This window comes from Fukomys damarensis, unplaced genomic scaffold (assembly GCF_012274545.1).
Source record: "Fukomys damarensis isolate Sample0158 unplaced genomic scaffold, DMR_v1.0_HiC HiC_scaffold_24, whole genome shotgun sequence".
Taxonomy (NCBI): Eukaryota; Metazoa; Chordata; class Mammalia; order Rodentia; family Bathyergidae; genus Fukomys; species Fukomys damarensis.
Window position 1 is genome coordinate 69272219 of NW_022900936.1, and position 14237 is coordinate 69286455.

Here is a 14237-nt window from a genome sequence, read left to right on the forward strand (position 1 = left end):
GAGCGAGCGAGGGAAGCGGGGCGCGGGAGGCCCCAGAGCACCGCAGAAGCCCGGCGAGGTCTGCAGCTCGGGAGGCTCCCCAGCGCTCACTGCCCAGGCGCCCGGCAGGGCGGCTTAGCAGGGCCTCTGGGCGAGGCTGCAGGGAGGCTTGGGCCACCGGCGACGGTGGGATTCCTGGTTGGGCTGAAAAGGCGATGAGGGGCCAGCAGCCAGGTGAAGATTTGGGATGAGGGGGACAGGAGGGCCTCTGAGCCTTCCCTCCCCATTTTTGCTTGGGAAAAGCGGCGGGGTGCAGAGGTGGGTGTAGGCGCATTTGCCATTTTGCTGCTTGGCTTTTGAGTGGCCTGTTTTGAAGGGAGGCTCTGTCTGGAAAGCTAACGAGGGTTAGCTAACGAGGGGTTTCAAACCGGAAGGCCAAGCTGGCTTTGTGCTTTGGGTACGGGCTTCCTCATGGTCAGACACCCACAGAGACGACAGTTCTCATCCAGCCCAAAGAGTTGGCCGACAGGTTTGATGGAGGGCAAAGCAATTTAAGATACAGGCTGGTGGCGGGGTGTCACGATGGTAGTGGAGACAGGAGGGCAGTGGAGAGGGACAGGTTGGGGAGATCAAAGGATTAATGTCATCCTTCATAGGGCTATTTTTAAGTAGAGTAGACCCTCGAATTACAATCGGCCTGACATACAACCAACTTATTATAGCCGGAGTACACTAGGAAAATTTTTGGTGTTTCTGGTCAATTACATACATTATACAGCCCTTCTTTTATTATTGAAAGATTAGTGAGGGATATTTTGGGAGGTTTGGAATGCATTATGGGTATTTCATTATTTCTTATGGGAAAAATAGTCTCGACTTGCAACCAACTTGAGTTATACCCAGCCCTCCAGAATGAATTGAGTTTGTAAGTCAAGGGCCCACTGCTTGCTGCAAAGTCAGAGTTGTAGGCACCAGAGATAAAGCAGTGAACCAAGTAGACCATCTCTGTGCTCCTGGAGCTTACATTTGGATGCCTGTTAGGAGGGAAGGGAGACCATAAAGAAACAGATGACAGGTAGTAATAATTGCTAGTGAGAAAAGAGCAAATTAAGGGAGAAAAGGTGCTGAATGGGTGCCGTTTTGGACACAGTGGTCAAGAAAGACCTCTGACCAAGTAACATTTGAACAGAGGCCTCTGCAGGAAATGAAGAATGGACAGCACAGGTATGAGGGAGAAATGTTCTAGGCAGAAGGCCCAGCATTACAGGGGCCCTGAATGGGTGGTGCTTGCTGTTTGAGAAGATGAAGAAGGTGAGGTAGTAGGGCTTGGATGGTGTTGCTAGTGTCAGGGGAGGGTAAGAGGATGAGGCCCTGCAGGACCTGGCACGACCTGAATATTTAGGGTTTCATTCTGAGATGGGAGCCGTTGGCAGGTTTTAAGTGGAGGTGTGACATAAGCTACTCACATTTTTAAAAACTGAAGGACATATGCGCTGCATCCTGTAAACATTGCATGCCAGGCACATCCTGAACAAACGCGTAGTGGAGGATCTCAAGAAAATGGCTGTTATAGGGCAGTGGTAAGGGGAGGGATGTGTTGGGTTTCCTGGGGTCAGATTACTAAATTGAGTCTCTTCTCATCTGTAAATTGGGGTTAGTAGAAGGTAGTCACCCAGACAGCGCTGAGTGTGCATGAGCTGCTGTTGTTCATCCCAGAAGGGTCTCTGGTGGGGAAAAGTAGGCTGGGGTATTCGGGATTGCAGCACGTGTTGTGGGTCTACAGGGTGGAGTGTGATGGGAGTCTCCAGGGACAGCTGGATGGAGGGCAGTGGGATTTGCAGGAAGGGGTGCAGCAGCAGAGATTATTTCTGCTGTGGAGCCCTAGTGATCAGTGACAAGCCCAGGGCCATCGAAGACAGCCAGAGGACAGGGCCATAGCTAGAGGTGCTGGGAGAGGGTGGGTCCTGGGGACCGGGCTGAGCTTCAGGATCTCATTAATGATGGCGGCAGCTGACACCCCATGTCGAGGATGGGAGCAGGTGTCTTGCCTGAGGGAGAGGGGTAGTGGTTTTGGAAGTAGCCCTGCTCAGGGAGGAGCATCCCTCAAACCCCACCAGGCCAGCTCTGTTTTATAGTTTTCAAGAGCCCTGGAGGATGCAGAGCTCCCCTGCAGCAGGGAGAGCAGCTTGCTCTCTGAGTCGGGCCAGAGTTGGTTGCTGAGGCCACTACCCCTGGAAGCCACGGAAGCTTCTGGGGGTGGCACGCAGGGACTCAGTTGGTGACACTTCCAGATAGGAGTCCCAATGCCAGGGGCAAAGTGGCCTCTATCGAGAGGCTCAGCAGTTTGTTCTCAGCAGGCTCTGGAGAGCTCTTCTTCGGCTTGGAGACTCTGCACTGGAGGGGCTTGGGATACAAGGACCTGAGGCCATGTGAGCTCAATGTCCTCTCTCCTGGGGGCCTGTTGGCGCCTGTCCAAAGGGGTCATCTTGTGTTCACAGCCAAAGGCCAGAGTGTGGGCCACCCTCAGGGTCCAGGACCTGGGGACAAAGGCTGTAGTGTCTGGGTGAGGCTTGGTAAATGGGGCCTTTGAGACAGATTCCTGCCACAGCCTGCAAAGCCTGCTTGTACTTCTGGATTCAGCACTGAGCTGGAGAGTGTAAGGAGGGTGAGGAGCATCCTGGGGCAGAGCATGGCTTTAAGGAGGTGTCCCTTGGGGCGTGGGGACAGGACTGTGAGACTGATGGCTTAGCTGAGCCCCTAGGGAGGCTCCCTAGGCCCAGTCGTGCCCCTGTGGCATGACTTCACCTTCATGCCCTTCACCAGCCTGTGTCAGTGGTAAGCCCTGTCAGCCAGCCCAGGTCCGGGGGTCCTCCAGGATCTGGCCACCTTTCCTGCTTCCTCTTCCTAGGCACAGCCCTGACTGCATATCTCCTGCCACTTCCCCTGCATGCTGGGGCTCTCCCTGTCTGTGTCTTGAACTTCTCTGGTAACTGCTGGCTTTCTGGCTGGGGCAGCAGCATTCCCGTGCCAGCTTAGCTCCTTGCTGCCTCCTGGTAGCTAATGAAGGTAGCTCTGGGCTGTGAGGCCTTTCAGGAAGCATATGTGGGTCATAATCAGGAGCAGAGCCAGTTTCCTGAGGGAACATTTGTGCCCCAGAAGGTTGAAAGATGGGAAGGGGTGGACTGTGACAGTGTCTGGCACAGTTCATGCCAGGCATGTGTCCTCTCAGGTGGTTGGGGCCTCTTGAGGAGGGGGTTGGTATGGTGACTGGCCTTGCTGTGAGACAGGTGCAGGAGAACTCCCCGGCGCAGCAGGCAGGCCTGGAGCCTTACTTTGACTTCATCATCACCATCGGGCACTCACGTCTGGTGAGACTCCGCCACCCACCTCTGCTTTGCTGAGCGTTTGTGTCCTTCTGTACTATCCCTGCCCAGACTCTAGGAGGTGGCCACAAGGCCCATGGGCCTGCCTCAGGGCCATGAGGGTGTGAAGGCTCCGGCCAAGGGACATGCTGGGTGCTCCCGACCTGGGAGGCCCTTGGCTTGCTGTGTTGTGTTTTCTTGCTGGCTGTGGGGGGTGATGTAGTAGTGCCTGGCGGTACTGGGAAGTGGGGGTCCCCATGAGCCCAGGCCTATCCATTGTCTGTGTCAGGCCTTGAGCTGTGTGAGGGGATTGGCCTGGGGCTCAGGGTGGGGCCTAGGAGTCATCCCTGCTGCTCCTTCAGAACAAGGAGAATGACACACTGAAGGCCTTGCTGAAGGCCAACGTGGAGAGGCCTGTGAAGCTGGAAGTGTTCAACATGAAGACCATGAAGGTGCGCGAGGTGGAGGTGGTACCCAGCAACATGTGGGGTGGCCAGGGCCTGCTGGGAGCCAGTGTGCGTTTCTGCAGCTTCCGCAGGGCCAGCGAGCACGTGTGGCATGTGCTGGTGAGTACGGGGTGGCGTGTGTGGGAGAAGCTGGGGCTGGCTCACCTGGCAGAACGGCTAGAATGGAGTGGGTGGGGCGCGGCAGAGGCTGGCACCCCTGGTCTGTCAGAGGACACTCCACTGTCCTGAGGGCAGCTGTGGCTCTGGTCTTGGTGGCCATGTGACTTTCTTACCTTCTAGGATCAGTGATGACAAACCTTTTAGAGCTTTCAGTGATGCAAACCGTCCTCTGTGGCATGTGTGCCGTAGGTTCCCAGCCACTACCCTAGACCTTGGTTTCTTATTTTGAAAGGTGGGGTGCTATTTACCGAAAGGGTGGCTGTACCACCAGAACACTGCCCCTACCTATCATGTCTATCCATATAGGTGTATACCTGCAGTATAGTTTATACTGTTATATAACTGATACATAATGAAATTCAAGTGGTCGAGCTGTCCTAGATGTACCTGCACCTGTGTTTAGATGTTCAGTCTTATGGCCTGATGGAAGGAGGGTCCCCAGGGCCAGATGCTAGCTGCGTTCTACCCTAGATCACTGGCTTCCTGGGGAGCCTGGCAGTTTCCCAGCCTTTGTAGCCGGACTACAAAAGCTTGTCCATGAGTGACATGGGCTAAAGATTAAGATTTCTTTGCATTTCCCAAGGAGACTGGGAAACCTTTCCAAGGGAGAAAGCAGCCCTCATATCCAGTGTTGCTCACTGCCCTTGCTTGACTGTCACTCAGCCACATTCAGTCTTTAGCCACATTTCTGCTGCAGGAGCAGCAGTGCTGCTGGGTAGTTACTCTGACCAACGTTTGGTTTCTCTTTTCTTTTAACGTGTATTTCTTTAATCTTAGCAACCCAATGAAACCTAGTTTTAATTGTAGGGAAACAGGGTGAGAGAGGTTCAGTACTTTAATTTATTCATAGTCACACAGCCAACAGGTGGTAGAGCCAGGAGTTGAGCCCGGGGTTCATTTCATGCCGTGGTGCTATCCTCTGCTGGGCACCTGTAGTTCCTGGGGATGAGGTCAAAGAGTTGGCTTGAGGCCCTGGTTAGGGACAGCAGACAGATGTCCTACTCACTGCACAGTAGTGAAGCTAATGGTTTGCAATTTTTTCCCAGGATGTGGAGCCATCTTCACCAGCTGCCCTGGCCGGCTTATGCCCCTACACAGACTACGTGGTGGGCTCAGACCAGATCCTCCAGGAGGTGAGGAACCTGTGGCTTGTCCCTGTCCAGGCCCCTTGAATGGGGTGTGCAGAGATGGGCGCTTTACTTTGAGGCTTCCGTCTGGTGCTGGAAGCAGTCTCAGGTCCCGTGTGTTTCTCATAGTCTGAAGACTTCTTTTCGCTCATCGAGTCTCACGAGGGAAAGCCCTTGAAGCTGATGGTTTATAACTCCGAGTCTGACTCCTGCCGGGAGGTGACAGTAACTCCCAACGCAGCCTGGGGTGGAGAGGGCAGGTACTTCCCAGGGTTGGTGGGCTGCAGGGCTAGGTGGGTAGGGCCTGTCCAGTGGGTATGGACCTCCAGAGTCCACTGGTCAAGGTAAGAGGGCTGGGCCCTAGCCCTTGAGCCCAGGAACTCTGAGGCTTACAGGTCTAGCGGTGCCCTTTTAGCCCCTTACTGTTGGCCCAGCATGAGGGTGGTAAAGGCAGGGAGGGCTGTGGCTGTGGCCAACACCCTGGAGTGAATGTTTCTGGCCTTTGGCAGTCTGGGCTGTGGTATTGGCTATGGGTATCTGCATCGGATCCCAACACAGCCCTCCAGTTCCCACAAGAAGCCACCTGATGTCCCACCGCCTGATGCCCTGCCACCTGGTGCCTCTCTACCTGATGTCCCATCACCTGTGCCCACCCCCCAGGACTTTCCTAGCCAGGAGATGGGTTCCAGGCAGAGTGACTACATGGAGGTATGTAGGGGTACCTGTTAGCCAGAGGAAGGGGGAGCCTCACATGGACACAGGGGCCTGACAGCTGGGGAGACTCAAGGCTGTCCCTGGGGCATCCCAGTAACCTCATTAGGGGTCCTTCTGCTTGTGCTTCACATAGTCATACTGCAGTGAACAGAAGGAACAGGGCCCTGCTTGGGCCACAGAAAGCCATTGTTGGTCCTCCTGCCCCTTGCTGTAGAGGTGCAGGTGGCGGTGAGGCACTGGTGATTGTCTCCACTTCACGAGTGGGGAGCTGACACTGAAGCTGGGCAGAGCCTTCCTCTGTGTCTTACCGAGGATTCAGAAAAGCTGGGCCAGGTTAGCATGCTGGGATGCCTGTTCTGTCTGCCGGGCATTCTGTCCCTGCCATCATGGCTGAGGAGTGGGTCCTGAGAGCACTTCTGGGCACTGGCGTTGGTGCCAGGGCACACTGGGATGTTCTCTTTAAGGCAGGCTCTCTCCTTGTGGGACACTGACAGGCAGCAGCCATGTGTTGGGGCGAGGTGGGCTCCTCAGCACTTTGGTGAAGTGTTCCCTCTGTGTGAACATCGCACGGGCGGCCAGGTCCCTCAGATCAGACTGCATGTCCCTTGTGGAGGAAGGGGTGGGGTACCATGACCATTTCCTTCAAGGAGGCAGAGCAGTGCTCAAGGCAGTGGTGGGTGCTGGGTAGGTTGGACTGTGACTGCTCACAGCACTGGCCAGAGCAGCCCTTTCCCATTCTGTTTGCCCTGGTGCTGCCAGGCTCTACTACAGGTACCTGGTTCCTTCATAGAGGAACAGCTCCCGGGGGCTGAGAGTTCCAGCCACAGCACTCCAGACTTTGGGGGACTTCCAGAGATTCCTCTTCAGCCTCCACCTCCAGTGCAGCGAGTCATGGACCCAGGTACTGGGCAGGCCCTGGAGAGGCAGTTGAGGAACCCCCAGCTTTTGGTGCTGCAGTGGGCCCCAGGCTCAGAGATGTACTTTAGCAACAGTGCCAGAATTTTCCCTGGTCCCGCTGATTCTTCAGATCTCACATATAGCAAAGACATGTGCAGGTTGGGCATGGTGGTGCACACCTGTAACCCCAGCCCTAGGGAAACGGAGGCAGGAGGATCACTGTGAGTTTGAGATCAGCCTGGGCTACATAGTGAGTTCAAGGCCAGTACGTATTACATAGGGAGACCCTGTCTCAAAACAAACAAAAACAAACAGAAAAAGACAGTTAGAGATCATCATTCCAGAGTATAGATGGAGAATTTGGAGTCCACAGAAGAGAGGTGGCCTACTTCAGGTCACACAGCAGAATGGAAACAAAACAGGCTCTGGACCCACTGCCACTGTGCTGCCCCATGATGACCAACTTTAGGCCTCTGTCTCTCTGCAGAAACAGAAGTGGGAAACTCTTTGGGGTTGGGGGAGTTGTCTTAATTTTCTCTTATTGCTGAGACAAAATAGCTGTCACCCAAAGTTAAAAAGGGAAAGGTTTACTTGGCTTACGGTTCCTAGAGGTTCCAGTTCATTATCAGCTGGCTCAAAGGCAGGGTGGAAGAGGGGCAACAGTTCATGGTGGCAGAAGACAGCAAAAGCAAGGGAATTTAACAGGTCTTCTTACCCTTTTATCTTACTCAGACTACGCGGGGCAGGTAGCACTCAACCTTATTAATCCAAGTGTTCTTGGGCCTAGCATTGCCTCATGAATCAATTTCAGCTTCACACACTAGATGCAGCCACCTCTGCAAAGGCCTGTGACCACCTGAGGCTTTGGGGGGACATGGAGAGACAAACCATACATTATGGGAGGACATCACCAGAGGCTGGGGATCTTACAGTCTTGCAGGCTGGCCAGGTAGATGCTCTAGGCACCAGGCAGGGAGAGTGCACTGATCTGCCTTTCCAACAGTCGGGGTTTGTGTTGCCCCAGGATTCCTAGATGTGTCGGGCATTTCCCTCCTGGACAGTGGCAATGCCAGTGTGTGGCCCAGCCTGCCCTCTTCCACAGCAGTCTCGGCCTCAGGGCCAGAGGATGTTGGCTCCAGCAGCAGCTCTCATGAGCGGGGTGGTGAGTGACCAGCGCCTTCTGGGAGGAACCCTGGGCTGCTGAGAAGGCTGCACCAGTTCCTCTGCCGGGCCAGAGCTCGGCCATGTCAAGGAGCTCTGTTCTCCCATCAGAGCCTGAGTAGCAGTGGGCGGGGTCAGTCTACATTCTGCAGGCCGCCTTAGTCCAATCTTTGTGTTTCAGGTGAAGCCACATGGTCTGGGTCAGAGTTTGAGGTCTCTTTCCCAGACAGCCCTGGAGCCCACGTCCAGCCAGACCACCTGCCTCAGCTGAGTCTTCCCGACAGCCTCAACTCTGCAGTCTCACCAGAAGACGGGCTGTCTGCAGAGCTGCTGGAAGCTCAGACTGAGGAGGAGCCTGTGAACATGGATAGCTCAGATGTCAAGGCAGTGGCTGAGGGGCCCACCAGCCAGGCCCAGATCTCTACCCCAGAATCATACTCTGGACTGTGACTAGGCTTCTGAGCTTATTTCACTAGCTCTGTGATATCCAAGGATTCCTGCTGGCAGGGGCTCTGGTGTCTACTCAAAGCCTACTTTTGGCCTCCAGGAGATGACCTTATGGTCTTTGTCCTGCCTGTCGGTCCTGGGCTGGAGGGTTTCAAAAAGGACTTTGGTGGTGTAGGGCTGGGAGAAGCACCCACCTTCATTTTGCAAGAGGGAATAGGAGAGGCACATGCAGCCTGAGAGGGTAGAAACAGGAGCCACATACCCTCAGAACCAGTGCCTGTCATGTAACTAGGGCTCCCCAGGAAACAGTAGGTCCAGTCATGATCAGTGTGAAAATGGGGCGAGCGAGGAAGGGGCTGGTGTCAAGTGTTGGCCGTATCACTTTGTTAAGGCTGGCCTTGACCTTTCCCGCACAGCTCGCAGTCCCATCTGTACTGGAAGGGTCCCCAAGCCCTAGGACTCGCCCTACCATATCCCAATCAGTGACTCCATCAGTGGCCTTGTCCTTATGCTAGTGTGGCTGCTGGCTGAGGCAGGCTCATGCCAGCCAGCACCAAAGAGGCTGTTTGCCCACCTTTGCCCTTCAATAGAGGAGCACTGTGACTGTGTCCTCCTCCAGCCTATAAGCACTCAGTGTCTCCAGTGTTGATTCCTGTATCGGTCAATATTTATAAGAGAAACAGATGTAAACAGGAGATGTACAAATATATATAAGAATTTCAGGATTGGGGCCAGGGATTTAGCTCAGTGGTTTTGCCGCCTGCCTTGGAAGTGCAAGGATCTGAGTTCGATCACCGGTACAAAAAAAAAAAATTTTTTTTCAAGATTGGGTTACAATGGCCACCCAGTGTCAGATGTGGAAGGATGCAGAGGATCTGTCTACACACTGGAGACCAAGGATCCAATCCAGGGTCTGGAGCTCATGAGTCCAGCATCAGGAGACCCAAAGGTCTGTGCTGGAAGCTGGGGTCTGCACTGGAAGCCAGATTATATCCAAGATGAAGGTGAAAATTGGAGTTTCTCCAAGAAACAGTAGCATTTCCCCTAATGCGTAGGCAGCAAGTGAGGCTAGGGTGGGTCTTCCCCATCCTAGGGTGTAGAGTTGCCAAGCCAATCAACCATCACAGCTCCCAAACACAAACAATTGCCTCTCAGTATACAAGGCCCCCAGCCAACCACATCAGTGAAGAACAGTTACAGATTTCAGTTCACTACCCTAATAAACTCTGAAGGACCAGCCCACCACCTGACCGGCTTCATCACAAGAGTCTCAACCCCAGGAGCAAATTAGGGGCCCAGACAAGCATGGGCAAGGGTCCAGCTGCCCTTTTCCGTAGTATGGAGAAAGTTGTTAACCCAATCCCCAAGTGCCTTGGGATGGCCCATCAACCAAAGTCCTCTGCTCAAGCTGCACCCTCCCCCATATCTGCCCTCTTGCTGGTTACCCAGAAAGTACCCTGGCCTTGTATTCCAGTGTCCATCTAGGAGAGATCTCTCTTATGGCACCATCTGTAATATACACAGAGGGAATGCACAGGCTCCATCAAGCCTGCAGAACAAGGACTCTACCCTGGGAGGTACAGACCAAACTATGAGTGCCCAAAGCCTCAAATTAGCCAACACTAGGTTTCAAGCACTGACTCTAAAAGGTAGCCCTCAAGCCTACCAGAGCAGCTGCAGAACAGTGAGGGGTTCCTGTCCTGGGTTGGGAGCCCAGTACTGGTATGCAGGAAGCAGAGTGGATCCCACAGAACTGCTGGGGCTACCTTTCCTGAGTCCTGCAGCCTAGCAGTCTGCCCCCTGCTAACCCTCGGTGGCAGTTATGGTTCTTCCTCATTACTTTTACTTCTCCCTTATAATGGGGGGTAAAATGGGTATCTGTGCTAATTATTCCCAGGTGAACGTGAAACCAGAGGTTTTTCTGTGATCTATGGAGGAAAATGACAAGTGAAAAAGTATACTACACTTTGAAATATTTTAACAATTCTTTATTCTATACAACTGAAATACAGATTTTTACCCTTTTGGCATTGCAGAATGTCATATTTTCTGGAAACTATTATTGGTTTGACTGGAGGGGAAAAAGTACAACCATGCTGGGGTCAGAGCTGTGACAGGAAGGGACAGAGCCACCCAAGGCTCAGCACACATGGCAGAGGACCCAGCACACCCGCTCCTTCGTGCAAACACAGCTCGGGGCTGCTAAAATGACATTTTTTTCTTAGTATTTTTTTTGCCATTAATTCACAACTATTGCTAAAAAATATGCACAAAAGTGCACTGTCATATGCAACAGATACAAAGGACTGTTGAAAAAAAAAAAAGGTTGCTCTCTGAGGAAGGGAGAAAGACCATTTCAGCTCCTTGGAAATGTGCCCGTCTTTGCTTGCTTGCTTCAAGGTGCAGGAGGCAATGACCTGTCACTTTCCAAAGCTAGCTGACCAGCAGTGAGGGAAGTGTCTCTCCAGTTGTGCCGATCAGAGAATCTCGAATTGTAAGGTACGGACCTGGGCCCATCAGCTGCCCTTAACTGAACTTGTGAAGTTGTAGGAAATAAAAACCTTCCCCAGTCCCTGTGGCTGTGAGGACAGGCCACACACAAGCTGGGGAGACTGGACTGGAATACCTGCCCTCAGAAGGCACTTGTGCTTCTGGCTTCATGCAAGGAGGTTTGCTTCTGTAATTTTACGGGACTGGACCACTATTCTATTCTGAATACAAATGACCTTGGGAAGAATCCAAAGTGTTTTCTGCCAAAAGTCGAAGTGTTTATCCCCAATAAGTTATATTCTGTACAAGATCCAAGTGATCTATGAAAGCTTCAGATTGTTAGAACAGTGAGAAGATCTGAATACAGGTAACAACAACAAAAACTTGCATATAAAATTCTGGAAAAACAAATAGCTATACTTTCTAGATAGGAATATCAAATCAACTCACTATGCTAACCCTTTACTCTGACACCATACAATTTAGGTAGCACTTGAATGAAAATAAACTTTCATCACGGTGTTAAGTTTTGATGGTGTCACATTGCTTACCCAGAGCAAGAAGCTGTTGTCTTGGCAGGCTTTACCTGTGAGAGTAAATGGCTGCACCTCCCTGGACCTACACACAGCCAGGGCATCATGGGGTTCAGCATCACTAAACTGCACACTCCAGCCCAGGAGGTCTTGCATGCTGTCACCCAGCACCTGGAATCTCCACAGAGCTTCCTACAAGGATACATCTGAGATGCAATATTAAAAAGCCCAACAGTAATCATTTATTATGAAATGGGCTGGCTCTCAAATTGTGCAACAGCAAATTACCATTAAAAATAATTCTCTTAAATAGTGAAAACAACTTGACTTTTTTATGACAAACTTGGAAAAAGCCTTCATAGATACTGCGTGAATGGAATGTACTTTTAGAAAAGCTACAAAGCTGTGGGTTTGAAGTTGAAACACAGTGACAGGTGTGGTCAACCATGTTCTCTGACAAGTGCCAACAGACATAGATAAGGTCCTTTGAAAGGAGAGGAGGAAGCAGAAGTCTGTACTGGCCTGCAGTCAATTCTCTGTACAGCTGCAGGACAGAGTCTGCCTGGGGCTCTTCTGCCTTCACGCTCTGCTTCCCCTGGGCAGCTCAACCTACACTTGAAGACTGTCGGTTTCTATATTACATCTCGACTGGTTAGTCACTTCAACTGAGAGAATCTCAGTCCATACCAAACTGGTAGAAGTTTTGCTCCTGTTGGGCTCAGTGGGCTTCCTAGGACTATTCTTGGGGCCACAGAGGAAGGTAGTAAATGAATACCCAGGAGCACTGGCCCACCCTTCAAGTGGACTTCTGGCGGTAATGAAGGGTGAGGTCACCACCACTCTTCCATATGAAGTGTTTCACAGTTCGAAGGTCCATATTTGGATCCAAAACCTAAAAAGCCAAAATTACATTAACATTTTCAAAAGTCTCTTGATATTTAAAACCTTCATTCTTAACTGAAGAACTCTACTAGGTGATCTAGCTTCTTTATCCCTCCCTCATGCCTGGTAGTCTGCTCTTGCCGGCACAGCTTCCACGACGCAGGCATGAAATTGGGTACAGTGAGGCGTGCAGCATCTGGTGGTGCCAGAAATACCAGGCTGTCTTTCAGCCCTTCTCCCAAAGGTCTCCATTTCTCCACCCACCTCTAGTCCATTCACATGAAATTCTATGTCTTTAAACCAGTGCTTCCCTTTTCCGAAAACTCTAGGTAAACAGGAGCTTGAGGGTAGGTGAAACTCCTCTAAAGGGCTGCAGAGATAGGTAGAAGAAGCAGCTCAAAAGTAAAAGATTTGGGATCTATAATCACATCATATGTAACTTTCTGAGCACCAGCACTGGAAAAAAATGGGGGTATGGTTCTTAAGTTTACTCACCTGGTCCTGGCACAAAAGTTCAATTTTTTCTTCTGCCAACACAGCAATATCCTCTTCTTTTTCCTGTTCTCCTGGTTTTTCATTATTAGAAGAGCTAGTGGTTTGAGATTCATTATCTAAGTTGATAATTTTCTCATAAACATGTTCCATTACTTTTCGTACTTGGAGCATGTCACTAGCAGAAAGTCTATCTCTGTAAAAGGCAACAGCACATCGTGGCATCAGGAAGAATCACTAGCTATCATCTCTTCCATATTTTTTCTTTGGTGTTATTATCTTATAAAACAATACAGAAACAATGTTTTCAGTCATTGCCCTGACCCAGTTTTTGAATTGTGAAAGGCTTTTCTATAGTGTCCTCCAAAGGTACAGACCATGTGCCACTAAATGAGATTAAGCACCCATTCTTGAAATTTACATATAAGTAAAGAGCAGCTATCTGGGTTTTAGTCCTCTGAATACTTCCCCAACACATGGGCAAACTAAAGCATCCTGGAAGGGAAAGCAGGCCCAGCACCTACAGGGTCTGCCCTCTTGGGGCTCAATTTTTCCTGGGCGCTCTTCCTCATGTGCCATGCCTTCAACTAACATGAAGGTGGGAGAGGGTGCCCCAGTTCAGACCTTGAGTCTCGACTTCCTCCTTTCTACCACAAACCAAATGGCTGGGCTGGGCATCTCTAATCAGATGTACCCAACTTGACTCATCTATTTGCCAAACCTACTTCTGAATCTCTGACATCAGCCTGTAACTGTCACACTAAATAACTAGGGCATAGCCTCTGAAAGCCATTAGGTGAGGGGACATAAAGGACTTGCTTTAAAGTAAGTATTGATTTAAGGAGGCAGAAAGGTAAGCAGGGGAGCAGATGGAGCAAAATGTTTACAACCAGGTGTTAACAATTACTGAAGTCTTATGGGTTAGTGGGTGCTCGTTATTTTATTCTCTTTGTGTAAATCTGGAAATCTCTGGAACAAAACAGTTTTTAACAATCTTATTGATTTTACTTGCAAAGATACTATTCATGGTTCAGCATCCTCTTCCTAGACTACTCAAATTCTTTTATTAGGTCTCCCTGATTTAAGCTTCCCTCTGGGCCACATCCCACACTGTCTCACAAACTAATGGTATTCTTCGATCCTGGTACCAAAAAAAACCCCTGAACAAACTAGTGGTATTAAATCACTACATGTTCTATGTCTTTCATGTCTATGTTCTCTGCCTTTCTAATGTACCTTCTAGTATTCTCCCTCCACCCTCATTGCCTATCCGTTCACTGCTGCAGGCACATGAGTTCTCACATCAGTTTTCTAGCAGCTTGAGCATACTCCCACTTCCACATCCCTGATCGAATGGTACTGCAATGGGAATACCTATCTTTGAAGTTCTACCCATCCTTACAGTTCCATTTCAAATTCCATGTCCTTCAAGAAGCCTTTTAGGAAAGTTCCACTCAAAAACTCATTTCTTTTCCTCATACTCATCATTCCTTAAGTATCTAAGAGCAGTTACTATACACAAGTTAT

At 50.8% G+C, this 14237-nt stretch overlaps 2 protein-coding genes across 3 annotated transcripts in view; one reads left to right on the forward strand and one right to left on the reverse strand.

The window, feature by feature from the left end:
- Positions 1-6: 6 nt before the first annotated feature.
- Positions 7-9065, forward strand: Gorasp1 (golgi reassembly stacking protein 1). Of its 2 annotated transcripts, XM_010618477.2 has the most exons (8): positions 7-3347; positions 3704-3907; positions 5014-5100; positions 5224-5354; positions 5604-5802; positions 6568-6709; positions 7730-7867; positions 8048-9065. In XM_010618477.2, the coding sequence occupies exons 1-8, from the start codon at positions 3186-3188 to the stop codon at positions 8314-8316; spliced, it is 1332 nt and encodes a 443-aa protein (XP_010616779.1). In that variant the 5' UTR covers positions 7-3185; the 3' UTR covers positions 8317-9065. The 2 variants fall into 2 exon arrangements, with proteins under 2 accessions (XP_010616779.1, XP_010616784.1); XM_010618482.2 differs by lacking the exon at positions 7730-7867.
- A 1225-nt stretch (positions 9066-10290) lies between these two features.
- Wdr48 (WD repeat domain 48) overlaps positions 10291-14237 on the reverse strand; it is a 43046-nt gene continuing 39099 nt past the window's right edge. Inside the window, exons 18-19 of the mRNA XM_010618488.2 lie at positions 12714-12906; positions 10291-12228 (exon numbers count right to left, since the gene is read on the reverse strand). Of these exons, the coding sequence (XP_010616790.1) occupies positions 12133-12228; positions 12714-12906 (289 nt within the window). The 3' untranslated portion in view covers positions 10291-12132. The remainder of the gene's footprint in view (positions 12229-12713; positions 12907-14237) is intronic.

Excerpts from the sequence above, each read along its gene's own strand:
- Gorasp1 (XM_010618477.2), top strand. The coding sequence starts at position 3,186 with ATGCCAGGCATGTGTCCTCTCAGGTGGTTGGGGCCTCTTGAGGAGGGG. Across the intron at positions 5,101-5,223 it reads CAGACCAGATCCTCCAGGAG|TCTGAAGACTTCTTTTCGCT; the intron begins GTGAGGAACCTG and ends TGTTTCTCATAG. Across the intron at positions 5,803-6,567 it reads GGCAGAGTGACTACATGGAG|GCTCTACTACAGGTACCTGG; the intron begins GTATGTAGGGGT and ends TGGTGCTGCCAG.